This window comes from Giraffa tippelskirchi, chromosome 6 (genome assembly GCF_054371585.1).
Source record: "Giraffa tippelskirchi isolate mGirTip1 chromosome 6, T2T-mGirTip1v1.2.pri, whole genome shotgun sequence".
Classification (NCBI taxonomy): domain Eukaryota; kingdom Metazoa; phylum Chordata; class Mammalia; order Artiodactyla; family Giraffidae; genus Giraffa; species Giraffa tippelskirchi.
Window position 1 is genome coordinate 102,524,850 of NC_137280.1, and position 25,451 is coordinate 102,550,300.

Below are 25,451 nucleotides of genomic sequence, written 5' to 3' on the forward strand. Positions count from 1 at the left end.
AGGACCAAGGTCACCATATCAAACCTGAGTTATCACGGGTAGCAGTGAGCAGGGATGATCTAAAACTTAAAATCCACTTATACACAGCAGTTCATCATCATATATTATATCATATATCATATCATCATAACATTAAAATAATCCCAGGACTATTCTCTATAGCATCATAAAGGAGAAGGAATAAAACATCTTTGTTATACTGATTTTTCTTCCTTAGGAGGAGACAGCAGAGAAGAAGCCCAAGGGCTCTGTCTATTGAAGGCCAAATTTATCAAAAATACTATATGATCTAGCCCTCAATGCCTTCCTCCCTTCCCCATCCTTTATTTTTTACAGAAAAGTAGGCAAAGCATAGAAAGATAAAGTAAGAAAAAGGTGGTTAAATAATTTTACATAAAGAAAATCTTCCCCTGGAGCAAACAAACATAATCTTAAAATATTTTGAAAATACACTGTGCAAGACAGAAAGATAAACTAATCTGTGCCACCAAATTCCTCTTTAAACATTTAATCCAGCATAGGCAGAATATCACAAATGATGTTACTCATAGCTGTTGTCTAAGTGATTGATTATTGAGAACCCATATGCAGGTATTTAACTCTTAGTCTGGAAATAGAGAAACTTTAGAGTCAGTCCCCAGTGAACAAATGCCTAAAAGAAACAGAGAGAAAATCCAAAGTTGCAAAAAATAAAACCAGGTTTTATTTCAGATAAATGGAAGTCTCCTTTGTAAATTTGTATTCAAAATACCATAGGGGCCTCTTTCTTGTAAGTCACAGTACTCCACAACTCAAAGAAATGCTCTCTGTATTGAGAGGCAATAAGAAAGAGTTATAATTAGGAGTGAACCAGCGACTGCTGGCCTCCGACCAAGTGAAAACATGGTAAGAACCAGCCCACTCCCACTCCGACGATTCCAGAATGCGAATTCTGCTTGCACTAAGGAGGCTGACAAGGCCATGTTTTGTATTACAGTTTTTGCTCTTAAATTGATTAGAAGAAAAGTTACCATGGCCTGAACCTTAATACAGAAGCAGTTCCAAACCCTAACGTGAACATTGTTAATTGGTGGCCAGTCATTTCTACTGAAATAACTCCACCACTTTTCACTCTTCCTGGTTTTCTCCATCTGAAAGTCTTCCACGTGGTAAAGGCCGCTAAGCAGGCATGAAAAAGCACAGGCCTCATTGTGTCTCACTGGAATTGACAACAGACTGTTATTTCAGCCTGGACTGCTGGCTGAAGAAAGGCGAGCAGGCCTGTTAGAAGCCAACTGGGGTTTAAGTGTTCCCCATAGAATAAAATGCAGAATTTTGGTCTACTATGATATTTTTTTCCCTTGAGTTCACAAATATTTGATCTTTCTTGCAAATCTCTTTTGCAAAACTGAGATGGGATTGCAAATGCTCTACTCTCCAAGCACGCTAAAACAGTCCCAAAGTCTATGCTAGTGTTCTGACTCAATTACTAGGCAGAAGCAGCAAATGGACAGAGGACCAAACCACTTAGAAAGAGGCTGCAAATCTAAAGTTTGTTTTGCCAACTTGAAAGAAGTACCCACAAAGGTAACCTGTTTCATTCTCTAATTCAAGTTCAAGTTCTGATCATGAGCCAGGACTCCTGTGTTACAGCAGGTAAAATGAGACACTTGCCTCATAGAGACCCAGACAACCCTGGCCATTTTGGTCTGGAGCTACCTGGGCAAATCCCACTTAGGATTTTAGAGACGTGGAAGCTGAGTGAATATCTGGATAATCTGAAAATCACCCTGAAAATTAATCCTGAGTTTTGACACTGTTTTTCTGGGGTAGGAGTTGGGGGAGGTAGAGATATAGCCATTTACATGGTTTAGTTTATCAGCTACTTAACAGATTTTTACATGACATTTCATAAAATGCAGTTAAAATGGAATGGAATACACTGTAGATCAAAAAGTATATGCTGCTTTTCCACATTAGAGATTATCATGACTTACATATTAATTAGCACATTTTCAATTAGAACATGTTAATAAAAATGACTCCAGGGCAGATTGGCAAATCAGAATAAAGTGATCCTTTTTTTCATACCTATTTCCTCCTCCATAATAGGTTTGTCCAGCTAGTTAGCATAACCATCAGTTAAAATCAACTTAATCAAGGTAATTTTCATAGATGTAACAAGGCCCCTGATATAGCAAGGAGATCCATAGCAAATATAAGCTTTTTTCACATAATTTACCCATCATTTCATTTCTGGAGAATCAGGTAATTCTAGAGATCACCTATCAAGACTTCTTTCTCTAATCATATATTTCAACAGAACCAAGCTTACATTTAAATAATTTTTATTTTAGGGCTGCAAAGGAGTCTTTTTATGGCAAGTAAATTTTAACAATTCTATTATCAACTCCTCCTGAAAATTCAATTCCTTTTCTTTTTCTCTATCACTAGTAACAGTCAGTCATCATTTTGCAGATATTAATGCCAAGTCTATTTGGAGACAAATATAAAGCATGTCTCAGTCAGGTGGCAACTCCAGGAAAAACGCATGAAGCTATGTTTTTCCCGCTTGCTTCACCTTTTTCTCCTATTGCTATTCCTCCCTTTCAGACCTCTGTGCCCTTCTGTTATCTTTTGCTTCATCTTATAGTCAGAAAGGGATAAGATAAATTTATTATTACTGATGGGTTATCATCTCTAGAAAATTAGTATTTTAGAAAGCATACCTGTTAGGAGCCTGAGAAATAAATAGCTGTGAATTTAAATCTGTAAGGCTGACTGCAATTCAGGAAATAGCCCTGGGGTAAGTGCTTTTCTAGGTCGCAGTTAGTGTATGGACACTGATGTGCCCTCCAAATAAGGCTAACCCTACAATGAAACTTTCTCCAGGATAGGGAATTGTAAGTTTGCTTTAACTATTTTATGGGGTAAGGTAGGCAGCTGGGTGTTGTGTGTGAGTGTGTGTTTTATGTCTTAATTATTTCCATTGATCTCATCTTACTCTTTGCCAACCTTGCTGGAGCCCTATAAGACACCTTTTTGTTTCCTTGTTTGTCAAAGACAGAAAAGAGAATTCAGCTCAATAAATATTCAAGGGGTCTAGACACTGCTGGCTTGCTGATGACAGGTTCTCTAAGAAAGACCTCCAACTCTAGAGTGACAATGGCCCCAGGAAAGACCTATCTAACCCTGTCTGGAGATCATGATCAGGGAAGGAAGTAGCTTGTGAAGTTGGAGGAGGGTCCCAGGCTAACAGAATGGTAGTGCAAGGCTCAGGCCCCAAGAGGTATGTGTCTATCCTTCAGAAGTCAAAAGTGTTGGGGATGGCTGAAATTGGTGCTGGGAAAAGCAGGATAGACAGTGAGGCAGCCAGGCAGTGGTCACAAAAGGAAGAGCCAAGGATGCCATGCTACGGAGTATGAGCTTCCTCCTGGGTTAACAGTGAAAAAAATGACACGGTCTTGAACTAAATCACTGCCACCTGAGGGAGATGAATTCCAGAGAAGTACAGAAGAGAATGCAGATGAAAGACCACTCCCCAGTCCATACTCCATCCAGGGTAATATAAGAATTCTCACAGCCCCATGAGAGTTGGTGCCTATTTTTGTCACTGCAGTGCCCAGTACATGAAGGATGCTAAATAAATGTCTCTTGAATGAGTCAATAAGCACAGTTCCTCTTTCCAACATAATATTCAGGACCATTTTCCAACTGGATGGAGCAACCATACCATTCTTATATGAGAAGAACACTCAAACCAGGAAGCCCAACGTGTTAATATTCTGTATACTAAAATGAGGACCCTTGCTAGCTAAGGGAGTGGAAATGTCTGCCTTACTTATTTGGGACAAAACAGACTTTCATTAGCTCAGGTCTGTGATTTTAAATGTTAGTCCAGATTATAAAGCAACAGGAGATCTAAAGGATATCTTGAGGAAATTCCTTTGGAATGTTTATCAAAGTACAGATAGAGGCTTTAATACGAGTTACTTGAGGAAACAATTTCCTACACTATTTGGAAGAAGGGACAAAACAGAAAGGGGATATCTTTAAATTTGTAGGATTCTTTGGTTCAATGGAAGTATTTTTTCCTAATAAATGTTCTAACGTTGATAAGGAGATCTGTGAGGGACTGCTTTTGCTAGGACCAAGGACAAAGAGCTCTTTGATAGCCCTCATGAGTTGCTAGGCAATGGCTGAGTGATCGTGATAAACTTCAGCTAAGCAGCTCTAAAGAAATACTCATGCATTTAACGCATGATGCATTATGCCTGCAGCCTTCACATGAAATCAGCATTCACTAGGCATTTGTGATTATGTGAATGCAGTAAATAAATCATTTGCAGTGTCATTATTTCCCCCTCTCAGAGATCTAACCCAAACTCCTGGTCTTGCTTAATTGTTTATATTCCTTATGCCAGTATTGCAATATTTGGGCATCAATGAATGAAGGAAATGATTTCAATTCGATGTCCTGTTCCCAAGCAACGAACTACTAAATATCTATTACAGTGAAGAGTGTGATTTGTTAATAATCACTGGGTTTGGTGATTATAGGAGAGAGGAACCGAAGACACTCAGCAACTGAATACTTGGTCATAACACTGTCTCTGCTTTTCTAATCCTCTGGACCCCCAAGGCATACAGTAGTACAGACAAGCAACTCCCTGGTGTATCCACCTCTGCCCACCCAGTGCCCTCCCTCGGAGCTGTGAGCATCTTCCTGCTCCCAGCACCAAACACTGCAGTTGCATACAAGGTGGAAACACTCAGCAAATGGTTGTTAAATCAGTTTTCTCTGCGTATACTATTAATATAAATGTTAAAGTGCCATTAAAAAGGATCTGCTATTGGTCACCACATTGAAAACAATCTTGATAAATAAGTAGTGTAAATCATTGATGTTTGCATTTGCAGTGGCAACACTAAACACCAGAAATCATGGTCTGCCTTAGTCTGGACCCAGATAAAAGCAAACAAGACAGAATGCCAGGCAGATTGGTAAATCTGGAAGCTTGGCTTTTTCTGCAGCCTTTCTTTTAGGAAGGTGAGTCCCTCCCTTCACCCTCACTTTAGGGACCCCATGTTCTGCTTTTAAGTTACTGCCTCTCCCAAGCCCAGGTAACAAACAGACACATCACAAAGCATGTGTTACATTTTCCCACTCCCCCGCCCACTCCCAATACCTTGAAGGGTCAAATAGTGTCATTCATTTGCACTTGTAGCTGATTGGAAGCAAAGCACTTGAATTTGCACTTCTATGTCACTGGACAAAGAAGAATAGGTGTCCCCTTACTATGACAATTCAGGTGTCACAGATCAGTACCCGGAGTTGCAGCTCCCTTACTCAGTGTCAACGTTGGTGTGTGTAGGGCCACTTAGAAAGGTATCTCTAAGCTTCCTCTAGTCTTCTGCCACTGGCTATGAGGCTTTCTGTAGCAGAAATGCTCCCCTAGACTCCAATTTCTTCAATTATTAGAATAGCAAGGTAGAGCAAAGGCCAGCCCACAGATGGGTAATCACCACTACAATTACTGGGACTACTTTTCAAGTAACAGACATAGCCACCAAGTAAGGTTGTGCAGGTTGTACACTGCACAAAAGCCTTTGGCTAAAGGGGTAAGTCAGAGCATAAATCTAGCTTGTTGCTTTCTACTACCAACAAGCACACTCTGAGGCATTTCAAACCGTTTCTAAATTTGTACAAAAGGTACTTTATGGGCTGGCAATGGCTCCATCCTTCTCACACACCCTCCAGATTGTCATTCAGTAGGTCTGAAGTGGGACCAAGACTATACAAATTAAAGGAGCTCCCAGGTGACAATGATCTTAGCCAGGGTTGGGAACCAGGCTGGAGGCTACTTATCCTCCCAGACAGCTAGAAAGAAATCTTGATTAGCTGTAACACTTAGCAAAGAGGTGATCTGGCTGACTGAAGTCAGAGAGGAAAGGAAGGAGAAAAAACAGTGGCATGTTTCTACTGTTTTGGGGAAGTACTTTACAAAGGATATCACTCCACTACTCTGGAAACACACATACACATACACATAGACCTAATTATATTTCTGGAATTTCAGAATAATGATTTTGAAAAGTCATCTCACTTATTAGTATGTGTATGTGTGTGTGTGTGTGTGTGTGTGTGTGTAACAGAGGTGTGGGAGAAGAAGCCCAGGACACAAGGATGTTTTATTCTTCTCTCTCTTTTTTTTTTTTTTACTGCAATCTGACTCTGTTTGATAAAGTAACCTATTGGCTAAACACATCAATAAATTAAGGTTTAATTAACAGCATATAATAAAAGTGTATGTCTCTTCTTTTGAAAAATGGTGCATTTCTTTTGGAAATAGTATATGGAATGTCAGATGCAACTTTTGGTTAGTATTTATGGTAGTACATTTTGAAGACTTATTTTATGACTAGGTAAAATGGGACAATCAATTACAGTATAAATAAATAAGAGTCTCATTTCCTTTAAGGAAAAAAAAAAAAGACCATCAAACATTAGAAAAGAGAATGAAGTTACAAGGGTGGTGAATGAGCACCTTGGTGAGAAAGCAAGCTGACTTCCTCTGTATATCACGTTAGTGCCTGACTTCCTCAGTGTAGGTATGTCCATTTCTTTGTAAGGAGGGATAAAACTCTCCCGACCCATTTTCTTTAATCTCCACACTCCTAGGCCAGATCAGTCTCTCCTCAGTGTCCTCAGCGGCAGAGCACTGTCGGTGTCTCTACAGATTAAATCTCGATAATTTGGTCAAGGGAAGAGTCCAGTTTCCCAAGTTAGATTTCTCTGATTCTTTCACAAAAGCCTTGCTTTTATCCCACATATTTGCTACCCTCTCTGGCAATTCTCAACATATCACCGAGAGCAAACTCCACAGCAAGGAGAAAGGAAAGAGAATCACTTGCTTCCCTGAACTGAGGTTATTTATTTTGCCCCAAACCTGATATCTAAATGAAAAACAAAGTTTTTATTTCAAAATGTCCTTATGAGGTACTCATTCAAAACAAGTTTGTGATGAAAAAATGATACGTCTACCCAATGTTGACAATGAAATAATACAGAGTTTACTTTTCTTTCAGAAAAACAAGGCAATTCTTGAGCCAATTGTAGGGTGTTTTTCAAAACTTCAGGAATTTTCTTTTCCTCTATACACATTTGCTTATACAAGTGTGTTCTATGAGTGTGGGGGATGACCTCTCTAAACAATGTCTCCTGGCAGCCTTAGATACTTAACAGACCAAGAGTCCACACAGAAGACCCAGAGAAAGGCACTGGAAACCATGAAGCAGAGAGATGGTGAGCAACAAGCGATAGAACAATGAAGCAGCAAAACTTCCTCCCCTTTGGAGAAGCAGACCAGTCACAGATGGACAGAGGATTACAAGATTATGCCGTGTGACAAAGCCACTGCATTCCCGCAGGAGCGCCACAGGTCTAAGGCCAGATGCGATCATTTGTCTTACCCCATGACCCAGACTGTGGAATGCAACTAACACATTTTCTGGCTGGCTTCAGGCCAAATCATATCTCCTGCTTTTCTCATGTATACAAGAGCATGCTTTTCACAAGCTGGTTCTAAACCATCAAAGCAGGTGGATACTTGATCGATGACTGGTGGGTCCAGGAACATGTCACATTTCCTCTACATTCATAAGACAAAAGTAGCCTTGGTGGAGTATGGCCCAAAACAAATGATGTGGCTTCTCTATTAGAAAAGCCCTGAATACGCCAGGGCGTTAAAAATGCTATTTGCTTCATGGTAGTCATTGAGAACTTAGTAGTGGCCACTCCATTTGAGAACTTCAGGAACCCTTGCGAAGTCACAAAATCTGGTTTAATTCCTATGTATTAATAGTTTTAACATGTAGTAACTGAGAACCAAGTAGAAACATGGCAAAGTGGAATTTCATACTATAGAGTCAGAGTTATCTCAGTCTTTGCAAGTCAAGGAGGAACTGGAGGGCTATGGGGTCTGTGTTTCAGTGGGTAGCTCCTAATGACAGAAAATAAAGTCTATTACACAAGGCTTGACCTGTTCCCAAGGTAGCTCTCAGACACTAGAAATCAAACACAAGACAGTTTGTCTCAGTTTGTCAGAAGCTTAAGAAGCTCTCAACAAATTGCAAAGAGCTGAGAGACACCACTCCAGAGGTTACTGATGGCATCTTATGTTCAAAGATCTGAAGAGTTAATATTGTTAAATTGGCGCTATTCCTGTCATGGCTATATAGACTCAATCCTCTTTAAATTTCCACCCTGTTTCTTTGCGGGAATTAACATGCTGATCCAAAAACACAAAGGGAAATTCAAGGAACCCAGAATAGCCAAACAATCTTGAAAAAGACCAAAGTTGAAAGACTCACATGTCCCAATTTTAAAATTTTCTATGAAGTTACAGCAATCAAAACAGTATGTTACTTACATAAGGATAGACATATCTGTCAATGGAATAAAACTGAGAGTCTAGAAATAAACACTGTCACATTTATGGTCAACTGATTTCGGACAAGGTTATCAAGACAATACAGTGGGGGAAGGAATGCTCTTCTCATCAAATGGTGCTGGGACAACAGGATTTTGACACAAAAATGAATGAATTTGGACCCTTATGCACACCATATGCAAAAACAAACTCAAAATGTATCAAAGACTTAAATGCAAAAGCTAAAATTATAAAACTCTAAGAATACAGAGGCATAAATCTCTGTTATCCAGGACTAGGCAATGATTTCTTAGACACCAAAAGTACAAGCAATAAAAGAAAAAGGAGATAAACTGAACTTTATAAATATAAAACCTTTTTGGTGGCAAAAGATATCATCAAAAAAGTTAAAAATAACCCACAGAGGAAAAATATTTGCAACTTATATATATGAAAAGGACATAGAGCTAGGGGGCAAAGAAACATTACAACTCAGTAATAATAGGACAAATAAGCCAAGTTAAAAAATGAGCAAAGTATCTGAAGACATTTCTACAAACAAGATACATAGATGGCCAATAAACACATGAAAAGATGCTCAACATCATTACTTATTGAGGGAATGGAAATCAAAAACACAATGAGATAAGATTTGACACTCACCAGGATGGCTATAATCAAAAAAAGATAGATAATAACAAAGTGTGGTGGAGAGTAGAAATCTCATACATTGCTGGCAGGAATGCAAAATGGTGCAGATGCTTTGGAAAACAATTGTAGTAGTTCTTGAAAAGCTTAAGCTTAGAGTTACCATACAACCCAGCAATTTCACTCCTAAGTATATACCAAAAATATATACCTCCACACTAAAATTGTACATGAATAACAGTATTTTTCATAATATCCAATAAGGTGGAAACAATCCCAATATTTATCAGTGGGTAAATATTAATATTAAAAACTATCAACAGATGAATGGGTAAATAAGATGTGGTCTATCCAAGCAACAGAATATTATTTAACAGTCAAAAGGAATGAAGCACTGATATACGCTCCAATATGGATGAACCTTAGAAACATACACTAACGGAATCCAGATACAAAACACCACATATAGGCAAGTTTACAGAAACAGAAAGTGGCTGCCTAGGGTAGGGCAAAGGGGGTGGGGCCGTGAATTGGGAGTAAACGAAGAATGACTGCTAGTAAGTACTAATGGGGTTTTGGGAGGGGCAATGAAAATTTTCTAAAATTGATAGGGGTGATAACTGCACAATTCTTTGGCTATACTAAAAACTATTGAATTCTACACTTTAAATAGGTGAATTCTATCATATGAGAGTCTGTCTATTTACCTATCTATATACCTATCTATCAGAGAAGGCAATGGCACCCCACTCCAGTACTCTTGCCTGGAAAATCCCATGGACGGAGGGGCCTGGTAGGCTACAGTCCATGGGGTCGCTAAGAGTCGGACACGACTGAGCAGCTTCACTTTCACTTTTCCCTTTCATGCACTGGAGAAGGAAATGGCAACCCACTCCAGTATTCTTGCCTGGAGAATCCCAGGGACGGCAGAGCCTGGCGGGTTGCCGTCTGTGGGGTTGCACAGAGTTGGACACGACTGAAGCGACTTAGCAGCAGCAGCAGCAGCAGCAGCATACCTATCTATCTATCTATAAAGAAGATGCTAGTTATCTGCACTGTTAGACCTTACCTGAATGTTCAAGAGAACTGCCATTGCATGATTCAACAAGAAGTCATCCCTGGATTATAGATTAATTGTTGTTGTTGTTTTTCAGTCACTAAGTCATGTCTGACTCTTAGCAATCCCATGGACCGTAGCCCACCAGGCTCCTCTGTCCATCAGATTTCCCAGGCAAGAATACTGGAGTGGGTTGCCATTTCCTCCTCCAGGGTATCTTCCCGGATCAGGGATTGAATCCATGTCTCCTGCATTGACAGATTCTTTACCACTGAGCCACCAGGGAAGCCCACAGATTAATTAGGCCTAGCAGTAACATTTTGAGGGTAAAAATTTATCACCTTACTGGAGACATTACCATATTCTCATTTTGCTGTTTCGGAAAGGTTGACCTGTGAGTGTTTCTCTGAGGTAGCAAGGAACCACACTAGGTACAAATTGGCATGTTTCTCATAGCGGCCCATGGCTCTCACCTGACCATCCGGGGAGGCAGCGGCAGTGACCAGTGGTGGGGTGGCAGCCATCCGCATGGCTGCAGTCACAACGCTCAGCACAGTTCAGCCCATAAGTGCCATCCTACACGGAAGACAGCAGTGAGGGATGGGAATCCCACAGCGGGCGACCTCAGTCAGCCATTTAACAAACAGCACCCTCCCCTCCCAAACATCTCTCAGCAGCATGCATTACAATCACCTCTTCCCATGTCTTCTTGGCTCCTAAAATACTGGCTGCAAGGGGTTAGTGTTTTCAAAACGCTCAAACCTTAGTTTACGTCTAGCATACAAATGGTGAAACCAACTATGTCAATATGCTGGTGTGCATATGTGCAAAGATAGGTAAACATGCCAATTAATTAAAAGAATCTTTATCTTATTGTGAGCCATAACTCATAAAAATATTGTCTTTTTGTTCCTAAAGATTTTTATAAAATAGTTCAGTACTCCTTACAGGGTATTTTTTTTTTCCCACTGAGGTACAATTCACATATGTTACATTAGTTTCAGGGGTAAAATATAATGATTTGATATTTATATATATTGTGAAATGATTACCACATAAGTTTAGTTAATATCCATCCCCACACACAATCCCAGAATTTTTTTTTCTCCTACAGAACATTCTATTTGTTAGTGAAAAAAGAAGACTCTGATCCACATAAAGAAGCCCTATATGTGGAATCTTAAAAAAAAAAAAAGTGGTACAAATTAACTTATTTACAAAACAGAAGTAGAATCACAGATGTAGAAAACAAACTTGTAGTTACCAGGGGGTAAGGGGACAGGGGAGGGATAAATTGGGAGATTGGGACTGACAAATACATACTTCTAAATATAAACTAGATAACGAATAAGCACCTACTATTTAGCACAAGGAACTCTACCCAGTACTTTGTAATGAGCTATATGGCAAAGAATCTAAACAAACAAACAAACAAAAAGTGGGTATATGTATATGTATAACTGATTCACTTTGCTGTAGACCTGAAACTAACACAATGTTGTAAATTAACTATACCCCAATAATGTTTTTTTAAAAGAAGCCCTAAAATTTAAAAAACAACATAGTTCTAACTGAATTAAGATCATGTCCATAAATTGCCAGTGAGATACACAGAACTATAAGGAGAAATGAATACCTTTTGTCACTTTTTCCTAATTAGCATCCTCTCTCCCATGATGACATCTGAACAACATGAAGCCTTCTGACTCAAGCTCCTAAGCAGGGGTGGACTCTGTGCTGGCACACCTTCCCCTTCATCCCCTTCAGACCTTAATGTTTTCACATGCACATCCGCGTTGGTGGTCCAGCGGAGATGAGACTCTTCACGGACGTGATCATTTAGTTTGTGGGAGAGGAATGAAAGCTCCGCATTTACCAGCCCTGATCTTTCATGCCAGGTCCTGAGGAACTGAGGGAGGGAACTGCAAACCTCCCACAGCACCAAGCACTCAGGAAAACAGGGGCTATGAAATTACCAACAGGGAGGCACCCAGACCCAGCATTCAACAGGTGCATGCGTGCTCAGTCACTAAGTCGGGTCCAACTCTTTGCAACTCCATGGACTGTAGCCGCTAGGTTTCTGTGTCCATGAGATTTTCCAGGCAAGAATACTGGAGCGGGTTGCCATTTTAGTAGGTGTTAAATGGTATATTCATTTGTCTAGTGATTATTAAGATAAAACATTTTTTTAAATTAAGTCCTACTAATGTTTGCCTTAGGCTTATAGGATTTGGGACTTCCCTGGTGGCTCAGAGGTTAAAGTGTCTGCCTCCAATGCGGGAGACCTGGGTTCGATCCCTGGGTTGGGAAGATCCCCTGGAGAAGGAAATGGCAAACCACTCCAGTATTCTTGCCTGGAGAATCCCATGGACGGAGGAGCCTTGTAGGCTACAGTCCATGGGGTCGCAAAGAGTCGGACACGACTGAGCGACTTCCCCTTCCCTATAGGATTTAGCTTTGCCATAATATGAGCCACTAAAAACCATTTCCAGCCTTGGCTGATTTACTAATGCATCTAATAACACACCAAAAAACAGACAAGATAGTGTAGATTTGCTTCATCTACACGTAGACTTGTGTAAGTGAAAGGTGATCTTTAAGCCCATCTCAGAGTACTGATAATCTGCTCACTGGCAGATGACAGGAGACAAAACTAACAAAACTGTGTCCTAGGGGTTTGGAGGGCACAGAGTAGCACCCCGGGCTCTCTAGCTGGGAAATGGGTTGCACTTAATGAGGAGGAAACCCAGGGAGAAAAGCGCTCTGTGGAAGGGCCCCCTGGAGCTGTCCAGTTCACGGGGTCATGGTGTCACTTCATCATCACGTGATCCCCAGGAGGCACAGCATACACACCACTGAGAGAATGCTTACTGGCTCGGGAGAAAATAACTGCCTAGGGAGAAAAAGCTACGGAATAGTGGGAAGGAAACTGGCCCCGTACTTTAGAGGGAGAAATTGAAATGGGCTGTTACTACAGAATGCACTGTCCATTGCCCACGCTTATTGGCCTGCGGCAGACTCAGAATGGGGTCAGGGGCATATCTCCAAAGTAGGTGAAGGGGAGGGAGTCAGCATTGAACCATGGAAATCTATGGAGATCTAGGTGACTCCAGAGATATTTGTGCTAAATGATGGCTGTTTCCAAACCTTTCACCACCTCACTGAACCCTTCTGGACACCATCACCACCCCCCTTTCAACGCCCTGCCACTTTCCACCCCAAAGGCTGGAGGATTTCCATTATAATGGAAACACAATATTTGGAGAGTTGACAGGCATACACTGGATGTTTGACAAATACTGATGACTGGTTGCCATGAAGAGATGGGTATATTAGAACAGAGAAAACAGAGGGGAAAGGTGGGAGGAACTAGGAGAGAGAGGATAAAAGGGATTCTCACAAAGCTGCCTAACCAATTTCTGCATCTTTCCTCCTTCTTACCTTGTATCCAATTTGAGTTCAAACATCTCAATTCTTCTACAGTGACTCTAGTTTGGTTCACAATAAGGGACTTTAAGTCATGAAGTCTGCAAAAAATAAGCTAACCCTCTGCCATCGGGTCCTCCCGGCCCTCCCAGCTGACTCATACCTGGCAGGGAAATTCACATTTCTCCCCATGCCATCCAGGTGCACAGGTGCAGGTCCCATCCAGGGTGTTGCAGGCTCCGCCATTGAGGCACTGGCATGTTAAGTTGCAGCCAAAGCCCCATGTGCCACTGGGGCAGCTGATGGAGCAGTCCACCCCGTGCCAGCCTGCCATGACAAGAGCGCCAGGGCATGTGAACAAACAAAGGCAGCAGGGACCTGGCCAGCCTCTCCCAACCATACTCCCCTTTAGAAACATCTTGGAGGTAGGCAACAGTGCCCCCGCCCCAGTGCAGGGAGCATGGCTCTGCCATGTAAAGCCTTTCTCAGAACTGAACCAGAGCACCGGCACAGCTGTCAAGGATGCCAACAGTGAGAAGTGCTAGTGGGGGAAAAGAGATCAAGTTGGGGGTACCTCACTACTATCTAACATGCAGTGATGTGCACTGTGGGGTCGGAGTTTTGTGCAGGTCGGGAAATAAAATATTTATATGGGAAGGAAAAAGAAAGTTTGCATTTGAAAGAACATCCCCATCTTTAGAGCAAGACCCCATGAACCATGAACAGTGAATGTCCACAATGCTGGCTGCTGCAGAAACTATGGTTAAAGATGCTCTGGCCCCCACGTACAATCGGGTGCTTGACTGCATCTCTTGTCAGGACTCCAGGCCAATCGATTTAGGGGCACAGACACAGGTCTGCCTGCTTATTCTTCCCCAAAGCACAGAGACTCATAGATTTTGGAGCTGGCAGCAACTTCAGAGATCATCTCACAGGAGCCTCTCCCCTTGACTCTGGAAAGCAGGAGAGCCCTTTCTGGGTAAGGGGGTTTGTTGAGTACTGGTACTGTATTTTGGCAAAGCTGGAGCTAGAATCCTGGTCAAGGTTTCTTTCCTGTGTCTTTAGGAGCTAACAGGACTGGGATCAGATAACAGACTCATTCACCCACTCACCTGCATTGCAAGTACAAGATCCATCCACAGGAGAGCAGACAGCGTCATTTTTACAGCTGCAGAGCGAGGAACAGTTTATCCCATAGGTCCCCAGAGGGCATGGGATGGAGCAGTCAATTCCCTAGACAAGCACAAACAGGAAAATGCATGCAGTATGACCACCTGAAATAGGGCCAACACAAATATACAAAAATATATCTTGGCTGTGCTGATTTTACACTCTCTTTCTCATTTTAACACATTGTATTTTTTTAAAAAGTTTTATAACTGTACAGATATACAAACTGTACAGATCCAAGGGCAATGCCAGCTGGCCTATATTTAGGATACAAGTATTGAATATGACCCAAAAAACCCTGCTGCCTTCATTACTTTTCCTTGGTAGCAAATACAAAATCCTCTGTCCTTGCTCATACAAGTAGACATGGAACAACAAACTGCAGCTATAAAAGTACTGTCTATAGGTAAAAACAAATATGAACTATACATTAAATTGCAATGATTCCTAGACTGCTTTATATAATATGTAATATGATCAGTAGGTAAGGCAAAGAAACAGAACACATTTAGCCTGCAGCATGATTCAATTTATTATCTGACAGGGAGCATTAAACACAGAAGTTGGTCACAGAAGGTGACTGGAGGTCACCTCCTTTAAAAGCAGAAGAGACAAAGAGACTCTTAAGGCTAATTCAAGGGCTCAACCAAAGCATTGTGACCCAGGTTAGAAAACCCTGTAAAGATCTCAGCTCTGAGACTTTGTGACCCACTCGTTCTATATTATGTGCTCTGGAAAAGTCATCAACATTCTTCACAGTTCAATGTTCTCTTTAAAATGGGAGAAAATAATTCAAGAGCAGCTCATTTTCCTTTAAAACAAAAATTCCTAATCTGTGGCCAAGAAATCCTGGAAACTAGCAAAATTCTGCTCTATGAGCTTATAGGCATATTTGAAAGGGCTGGATTCTCAAAGGGACTGAAAAACTTACATACTACTAATCCTTGGCTGTTAATACATAATAAATGCTAACTATGCCTTCAAATTGCAAGGAATTAAAACATAAACTGTGGACAATAAAACATATCCTATTTGGAAAAGTAATTTCTTTGCTGCCTATAAATTATTTACATGATGAGATAATTACATAGTTACATAAGGAATAATTAAAATCTGTCTTACTTCATGATATAGATTAATTAAATTATTAAATATTAATGCCACTTTAGAGTTTTACCAGCTTGCCCAGGCATCATTCTCAAGTAATTACTTATATCTCTTATTATTTTTTTCTCTTTATTTTCTTCCTTGTTAATGATGCGATTGGTTTTTAGCACATTCACAGGGCTTCAGAGAAAGGTCATATAAATCATGGTATCAATATGCTCCAAGTTGCACCCCTCCTCTCCTCCTTCTGTGGAAGTAGCCCAAGCCACTCACTTTGAATCCTGGGGCACAGATGCACTTTCCTGTCACACTGTCACAGTCAGCCCCGTTCTGGCAGCTGCAGATCTGTTGGCAAGCTTCCCCATAGAATCCAGGAGAACACGTCTCATTACAGTAGAGTCCCGACCAGCCTGGCTTGCAGGCACACTCTCCAGACATGGGGTGACAGCTGAGGGATGTGGATGAAAAGAGCAAGTCACTCGCGGGTAAACATGACACCCAAGGCTTGTACAAATGTTGCTCTAGCCACGATCACGAAATGTGTTGGTAATTCCACAACAATTTAAACTTCATTCTCAGGCTTGGTATGGTTTAATTAATCGGCTGAAACCTGACTGGTACCACAAATGTTGCATGAAATCACCATCATGCTCTAGCAGGATGACTCTTGTAACTGTGTCCCTTTGTCTGAAACTCATTTTAATTTTTGTCAAGCGAAAGCACTAATACGATAAGAGGTCAACTAGATAAGACGATCTGAAGAACTCCATCCAACGAACACCACCAAGTCAGTAAGGAACCCCAGAAGCAGTGACCTTTTCGGCCTAGCCTACTTCTCTCAGCTCCCCATACCTGGTGGTGGAACAGCTGTCTCTACCTGAAAAGGCAGCCACATTGATGGGCCAGGCAGCCAGCTGTCATTCTGCAGCAAATGGACACATCAGCTGTGCTGAGGCATGGGTTAACGAGGCTCACACAATAGGGTGCTCTGTATCGCTCAAAACACATGTGCTTCTCGCCAAAGGAAAATCTGAACAATCAAACCAGCTCTGCTCACAACTGGAAGACTGTTGAAGATGGTCTTCCTCCCCTAATGGAGATAAAACCCTCCCCTTAACTTGGGCCGTAACAAAACCCACTGTCTCATCTAGACATCTTCTAAATAACCTCTCACCAGAGGACTGTTCACAGATTTTCTGCAAAGAACCATGACCTGGAAGGGATGAGGACTGAGGCTGTAAATTCCAGCTCTCCCACAACCTGGCCAGCCACAGTGGAAGCACATAACCTCCCTGGGCCTGACATCCTAATCTGTCAAATGAAGGTCTTGCCACACCTCATAATCTCACTTTCTGTCTTTTTCTTAAAGAAAATGGCTGTGGGTTAGACAGTCTGCTACTCATTTTCAGAAATTTATTTAAATATGCTTTTGGACCCCTATTGTAACTAAGTGCCCATAAACAAAGGCTTAGGCATCCATCACAAGCATGACTCAGGAAACATGGAAGGAAGGAATATCCAAGCACAACCCTATATATAAGATGGTTTCTTGGGTAGAGAAGATTTGGATTCCAAAAACAAGGTCTGAATCGCAAATCTACTTAGAATTACTGAGATCTACTTATCTGGTATTTATCCTTGGGCAAAACACCCAACATCTCCATGGCTTCTCAAACCTAACCCATCAAACACGGAGCCCTGGCTCTCCCCTTTCTTCATTCCTCACTCAGTGTTTCCTCTCCGTTACTTCCCAGTAAAGCAATGGCACCAACCAGCCACTCAGTGGTTTAAGTTAAAAACCTCAGTTATTCTTAATAACTCTCTCTCTCGTCTCCTGCATTGCCTTCTTCACTAGGGCCTAACCATTCCAACTCCATAATATATCTCGACTCTATCCGTATCTCTCCATCTTCAGTGTCACCATCCTACTCAAGGCAAGGGCATCTGTCTCCTCTACTCCTGAAGAGCCTTTCAATCTTCTTCCCTGTGTTCACTCATGAATCATCAACTAAAAAACAGATCATATGGTGTCACCATCCTTAAAATTCTTCAAAGGCTCCCTTAGAAGCCTACACTCAGAGTAAAATCCATACTGTTTAATATAGCTAGAGTGAAAATTATTTACTGTCTACACCAGGGCATTTTTAAGAATGAAGAGAAAGTTACTAATAATTACATTAGGACAACAGACCTAAACCAAACAGTTCTGAGACATTTATCCGAGACATCAGATAAATGATGACCTTAGGAGTTGGTGATGGACAGGGAAGCCTGGCGTGCTGCAGTACATGGGGTCGCAATGAGTTGGACATGACTGAGCGACTGAACTGAACTGAAACACGGCCCACAGGCCTTCATCAACTGGTCACTGCTTACTTTTCGAGCTTTTCTTTCATCATTATTCTCTCTCTTTATTACTATGCTCAACTGCAATAGATTTCTTTTACTTTGTAAGAGCATCGCACTTTTTCAAAGTTAAGGGCTTCACATGGGCTATTCCCTGTGCCAGGAATGCCATCTCCCCACTTCTGGCCTACCTCTCTCAATCTTATCCTTCCAGGCCCAGCTTAAATCTCTCTTCCTTAGAGAGGCCTTCCCTGACCAATCACATTTCAGTTAGGAATCTCCTGTTAGTCTCTTTCATTGCCCTCTGCTCATCTCACTTGTCACGATCTGTAATCTTACGCTTATTCTTACCGTCCTTCCCTTGTCTCCCTTCCCCTCTAGGCTTTGAGCTCCAGAAGAACGAGAATTAAGTGTGTTTTGTTACCATGTAGTAGCCCCTGGTAAACACAGATTGAGTGAACAGGTGAAAACATCAGAGTTGATGTGTGTGTGTGTCGCGAGGGGGTGCGGGGGGCAGGGCGCAGAATCTGCTCCACTGATCTCTCCAAGTCATCCAGCCTTGTTAAATTATAATCTGTATGTCTGCATACAAAGGCCAGATGTCCCCTAAAATTAGTTTTTAAAATGTCAACTTTATAGCTTAAAAGGAATCACCATTAATTGCAGGGAACAGTCATTTAAGTGACATTTATGATGATACTGCAAGTGGATGTACAGACCAGTGCTGAATGTGTGCTAACACCATGCTAAGCAATCCATGTGGAAAATTTCATTTAATGCTCACAACGTTAGGTATGACTCTTATTTTATAAATGAAGGAACAGAGACCTGGAAAGAGGTACTAATTATTCCAAGTCTCGCACAGGTAATGGCAGAATCAAACTTGAACCCAGGTTTCTTTCTTTGTTTCCACACCAAAGGAAAAGGAAATTTGGTAGCAGTCTGGTAGGAGGGCTAGATATGAAAAGGAATTGTTAAAACTTAGGGCTCAGGGCCGGGGCAATGGGATGACCCAGAGGGATGGGATGGGGAGGGAGGTGGGTGGGGGGTCCAGGAAGGGGAACACATGTAAACCCATGGCTGATTCATGTCAATGTATGGCAAAAACTATTACAATATTGTAAAGTAATTAGCCCCCAACTAAAATAAATAAATTTATTAAAAAAAAAAAAACAACTTAGGATTTTGCACAGATAAAAGGGTTACTATTAGGACCAATAGAAGCCTGAATTGTGCAAAAAGCAGGGACAAATTTAATTTCATTTTGGTAAGGCCCTACGTACGACAAAAAGAAAAGAAATATTCCAAATGATGAACTGGTTAAAGTAGTTTCCCTTAAGATAGATACTATTTTTAAAAAGGACATCTTTTGGTAGGAAATATTACTCAATAATAAAAAGCAAAAAATAATATACATGGTATAGATATAAATGGTAAACAGAATAGACAATTCAGGGACAGGGAATTGAACTAAGCTAGAGGCAGACAGAGAAATTGATATTCAATGTCCCCCCGGTGAGTATTAGTACAGCACACTGGTTCTCAGATTGATTGACACCAAAATTAGTATTCTGCAATTTGTAATTAGATGCAGGAAGCTAGAGCACTTTGGATGCATTTGATGGGTTCTCATGCAGGCAGCTTAATTGGTAATGAGATTTACGTGTCGTTGTTAGAGGAGCCGAGTGGAGGTTGAAGGGTAATATCCTCCTACCTGATTTCTTTCTAAACAACAGATTGCTTTGTGTAATATGGAAATTGGATTATACACAGATAGGAATACCTACCACTTTATACATTTACATATATAACTAGATAAAAACATTCTAGTAAATTTTTCAGTTTAAGAGTTCAATTATTCAGGTATCTAATATAATGTTGGCGAAAACAGAAAGAATCACTGAACTTCCTTGTATTCATTTCCTTAGATATTATTAATGCTAAAATATATGACAATTAGGTGGCATTTGCAAGTAGGCACATCCTGATTGCCCACAGCTATTAAATGTCCTTATTAACAAGAGCTAATATACATATCTCATGTGGAATCTCAGTGAATCTTGAATTTTGTTTTCCTATTCAAAATCATTTCCACTACAAAAGTCAGTTTTAAGAATTCCAGGTCACAGAGAATGCCCTTAGGCTCTATAATAGTACTGTAATTGAAAATACTAACATCACTTATAAATATATTTAAATTCATTTCAACCTTATGATAGCTTGAAAAATAAAAATGGTTACAAATGCATTGTAACTCCACCCCCTAAGAGGTGGAGTATAAGGAACCTGGACTTGGTTATGATGCCTTCTCTGTCTAGAGAGACATTAGCAAACATGGTATAACCAAAGGTTTGAAAAGCGTTTGCATGTTGGGGCTTGCCCTGTCTCTTAAAGCTGTTGAGAAGCCAGTTACCATGTACAGAAGCTCAGGCTAATGTGCTAGATTGCTGGGGACATGTGGCTCAGTCACTCCCATCACTCAGCCAAATGCTAGACACGTGAGTGACCCAGGAATTCCAGCCTCTAGTTGATCTGCCAACTGAATACACACAGATGACCAGAAGAACCGCCATGCTAAGCCCAACCCAAAGAGTCAAGCAAGAAATCATCAGCTAATAAATAAATGCTGTTTTAAACCCCTAAGTTTGGGATAGGCTTTTGTTTTTGTTTTATGCAGCAAAACTAACTGATACAAACCCTTACTCAAATATATGGTTTTGATTTATGTCAATATGTGAACATTCATAGAACTCAAAATTTACCTAAAGATACTATAAATTAATAGTTTTCATTTCATTAGTTATCTCATTAATTATAACAAAGGATTTTAGGATAGACATCATGTATTATGCAATAGCAAGCTACACTCTTGTCTGATTAAATGGTAGGCTAAACTTTGAATTAATACAAAGATTCTATGCCTTTTTGGTTCAAAGGAACTTTGTGTTTTCAAGAATTTTACATAGAAGTCCAAGATTTAAGAGTAGAAGGGTGGCTCCAACTGTGAATTCAAAAAGACAGGTCATATAATTTTAATGGAATTTGTACAAGTTAATCTTTTAAAATAGATTTTATTATTTAGAGAAGCACTTTATAGGCTAATGGTCTTTAATCTTCTGATTATTTGTTATATACTATTAGACACATTTGAGTGTTCTTTTGATCTGTGTAACTATCAAATAAGTTCATTTACTTCTTTGTTAAAGCATATGTGCTTAGGTACACGTGACCTATGTCAAAATTATATAGTATTGACATCAATCAAATAACTGTCAACTTGTACTCTGCATCTACTATTATGGTAACTAATTTCAGCAAAATCAACACTTCCTCTGCTTCTCCAATTCTTCTCAAAGCAGAGATCCTTTGTATAGATTTATTAATCTATTTGATTTCAGGCTGTATCTACATTCGATGAAGCAGAACACTGGCATTAAAAAGTCCTTAGCTATTACTAATGAGAATTACCTTTTGTTGGGACAACCCTTACACTGTGGGAAAGGCAGCCAAATTTTAACACTGGAGAGTTGAAAAACAACCAAAATCCTGTAGAGATTATTCATTTTTATTCTCCAAATGTTTATTTAACCTGTCCTGTAGAGATGGTGATATTTCCCAATGAAGAAGGCCAGAAATTGACTTCAGAAGCTTGCTAACTGCTGGAGACACATTAAGAATGCACTCCTTTAATATGTCCACTAAAATGTATTTCAGTGTGTGCACACGCACTGCAAAGTCTTTTTTTTTTTTTTTGCTCCCAACAATGGTTTAAAGAAGAGACCAACCACAGGCTTCTATTTACTTTTAACTTTAATGCATTTGAGATTTAATGTGGCCACAAGTTATCTTTCAGAAGCATAAATGAAGTAACAGCTGTGCTGAATGTAAATAAAGGTAATTCTGGTATCACCTGAACTGCTATATAATGTACCACATTATAGTCAAACTCAGCTTTTCCAGCAGTATGTAAATGAGGCCCAGAATTCTATGTGATGTGTATCTGGTCCTTGGGGGAGGCAGAGGAAGAAATGGTTGGAAAGACATTTTCAGGGACAGACAAAGTACAGTAAAAGTGGGTGGGATTTTGGTTTCCTGTTCTTGAGTTCTTCAAGAGATTTTTGAGCCTTTAAAAGACCCCTATGAGTTCTATGTTCGAGTAATCAATTCTGAACACACACCTCACATGTGACAACCACAAGTGAAGCACTTTCTCAAGACTTCCACCAGTACACTTCCTGCCTATACAGACACTGAGTAAAGAGGCTGCCGTGAGAACCATTTTGTGATGGTTTTACATACTCAACTGGGGTTAACCTATGTCTCTCGTTGCATCTTGGCTGCTAAGGGAATGTCACAGAATCCCTCTCTCAGGGAAACATTGTACTAGCCTCAGCAAGTTTAATTTTTTCCAGTGGTCATTAACAGAGAATAGGATTTCATATCCATCCATAGCCATCTAATAACTTTAGCACTTCTGACTTGGACCATTGAGTGTAAAAGTCTTCCATATACTGAGTGGTTCCTGTCCAGGATGACCCAGAGGCAGGAAGGGTCTCAGGATGGGAATATCGCTGTCAATCCCTCCTTCCAAATAGTGGTAGTGTGTGGTAGTCACTCAGTCATGTCTGACTCTTTGTGACCCCATGGACTGTAGCTTGACAGGCTCCTCTGTCCATGAAATTCTCCAGGCAAGAATACTGGAGTGGGTTGCCATTTCCTCCTCCACGGGACCATCCCAACCCAAGGATCGAACCTGAGTCTCCTGCATTGCAGGTGGACTCTTTACCATCTGAGTCATCAGGGATTCTGCAGTGAAAACTGTAACAGAACACATCACTCCAGGGCAGCTGACCCTCACCTGAGAGTGTGGTCCCCATGGCAGGGACACCGCTTGTCACATCTGATGCCATAGAGTCCTTCTGGACACAGGCGCGCTTCACAGCGGTCACCAGAAAAACCTGCTTCGCAGAGACAGGAGCCACTCACATGGTAACACTTTCCTCCATTGACACACTGGCAGGTCTCCGCACAGTGAACTCCATAGGTGCCAACGGGACACTCATCCTGGCACCTGTTGTGCAAGAGGTGGGAGTGTAAGATTAGCCAGTGCCTTGTGAAAATAAACTGTAGGTTCAGATAGGTTTTGTTGTATACACACTGATATCCTTTTTGGATTTGATATTTACTTAGTGATTGTCCCATCATAGATATGAAAAGCATTAGGAAAAATTATAGTAATAACAGTCATATAACCTGTTTAAAGAAATAGTAAAATCAAAAACAAAATAAAATTATGAATTTGGGATGGGAAGCATGTTTTATACCTAGTCCTTGCTAAAGGTATACATAGCCCTTTAGTAGACACCAGGAAAGGGAGAAAATGAATTGCCCAAGTGTGAGTCCCAGGCCATTATTAGGGAATTAAAACATATGCTTGCTCTCAAAAAATGAAATAATGCCATTTGCAGCAAACACGGATGGACCTGGATATTATCATGTTGAGTAAAGTAAGTCAGAGAAAGACAAACATCATATAATATCAGCTATATATGTAATCTAAACAAATGACATAAATGAATTTATTTGCAAAACAGAAACAGACTCATAGACATAGAAAACAAACTTATGGTTACCAAAGTGGGTAGTGGGTAGTGGGAGATAAATTAGGAGTTTAGTATTAATAGATACACACTCCTTTATTCAAAATAGGTAAACAACAGGACCTACTATATATAGCATGGGGAACTATACTCAGTATCTTTTAATAACCTAAAATGGAAAAGAATCTAAAAAAGAATATGTATGCATAACTGCATCATTTTTTTGTTCACTTGAAACTAACACAACATTGTAAATTAACTACTCTTAAATAAAATAAAATATATGCTTTCCCCACTTCAAAGTGAAAACTTCGGAGCAAATTCGAAACAAAATGTTAATTCTCTTGGCTTTTATGTTGATATTAATTTTTAACCTCAGCCATGTGCCTGTCTTTTCAAAGCTGAATGGCAATAACTGCTCCTTATTCAGAAAGTTTTGTAACTTGACAAAGAAGTCCTCCTTAGATTTGGGAAAGCCTGAGCTACTGAAATCAGGTGTCCTCAATTTCAACCTGGGAAACTCCCGCCAGGAGGCAGTAGAGAGACTGGGAGTTTCCGAACACAAAATTTTTATTAAGTGGGGTTTTGCCCTCTTGGGAAGAAGGACTACCAAACAGCAAGAAAAAAAAAAATCGGATCTCAAAAATCCACCTTATTGTCTTTTAAAAAATGGCCTTAGATTGTGGCATGAGGATATGCTCTGGGTAAGTCAGATCGGGTGGGAAGCCGAGTTGCTGGAGGGACTCAAGAAGAGAAAAATCCTCATGGATCCATGGAGTGTATGCTCCGCTATTGGGCTAGCTTTTTCTTTCTGACAAGGCAAGGTGACTTGATAGGATTTTCCGCAGCAGAAGGAGTGCTTTCTGCCAAGGGAGAGGCAGCCGGGGTCTCGCCTAGCCAGAGTGCTGCCACAAGCAGGGTACTCTTTGTGAGTCTCAGCAGCCACTTCCCATGTGGCTCTCAAGTCATGCCAGACCCAGAGTCCAAAATGTAGGTCAGCACTGCATTTTTTTTAGATGGGTACAAGGCAAGCGGCAAGTGCACGATAATGAATCCAAGCAGACTTCAAAGCAACAGGAAAGGGGCTGAAAAGCAAACATTTTCCACAAGGCTTTGCATATTTTTAATGATAGGGTGTGAGGACTAACAATACCAGGGCTGGATAGGATTCTATTTAAGAGCAGAGGATAAATCTTGAGAACCCTTTTATATTTTTCTGGCTAACTCTGGCTCTGACATATTTAGGGAAAAGGGACTCTTGCAAATATGGTCTCACATACTGTAGACTTTTTTTCAACAGGCGAAGTCTTCAAATCAATCACTCGACAAAGCATTAGTAAAGTTCTGGAGTAAACTGAACTAAGTTCATTTAGCATAAAATCAGATATGTGTTGCAAAGTTACACACGCGTATACCTATTTTTAGACCAGAGTATTTTTTAAAGGCACTCTATTTTTAACTTCTAAGCAGCTTTACTAAGCCAAGTCACTTAGTTTACTCCCCAAAATGTAAACTTCAGAGAAAGAAATGCTGTCGGTCAATCATCGGGCCTCTTCATCGCTCCGCTAAAGGTTGGCAAGACGGTTTGGCAACCTGTCTGTCCAGATGTCCTTCCAAGGCAATACCAGAAAAAAAGAAAAAGTTATGCTCAAGGTAAATCATATTACTAAAAGAAACCCAAATGCT

At 40.5% G+C, this 25,451-nt stretch overlaps 1 protein-coding gene across 6 annotated transcripts in view; it reads right to left on the reverse strand.

The window, feature by feature from the left end:
- MEGF10 (multiple EGF like domains 10) overlaps window positions 1-25,451 on the reverse strand; it is a 536,959-nt gene that overhangs the window by 27,213 nt on the left and 484,295 nt on the right. For all 6 annotated transcript variants that reach the window (XM_081504090.1, XM_081504085.1, XM_081504088.1 and 3 more), the window contains 5 exons: window positions 23,024-23,236; window positions 16,093-16,267; window positions 14,655-14,775; window positions 13,706-13,869; window positions 10,590-10,692 (listed from right to left, as the gene is read on the reverse strand). In XM_081504090.1, coding sequence (XP_081360216.1) covers window positions 10,590-10,692; window positions 13,706-13,869; window positions 14,655-14,775; window positions 16,093-16,267; window positions 23,024-23,236 — 776 coding nt within the window. The remainder of the gene's footprint in view (window positions 1-10,589; window positions 10,693-13,705; window positions 13,870-14,654; window positions 14,776-16,092; window positions 16,268-23,023; window positions 23,237-25,451) is intronic.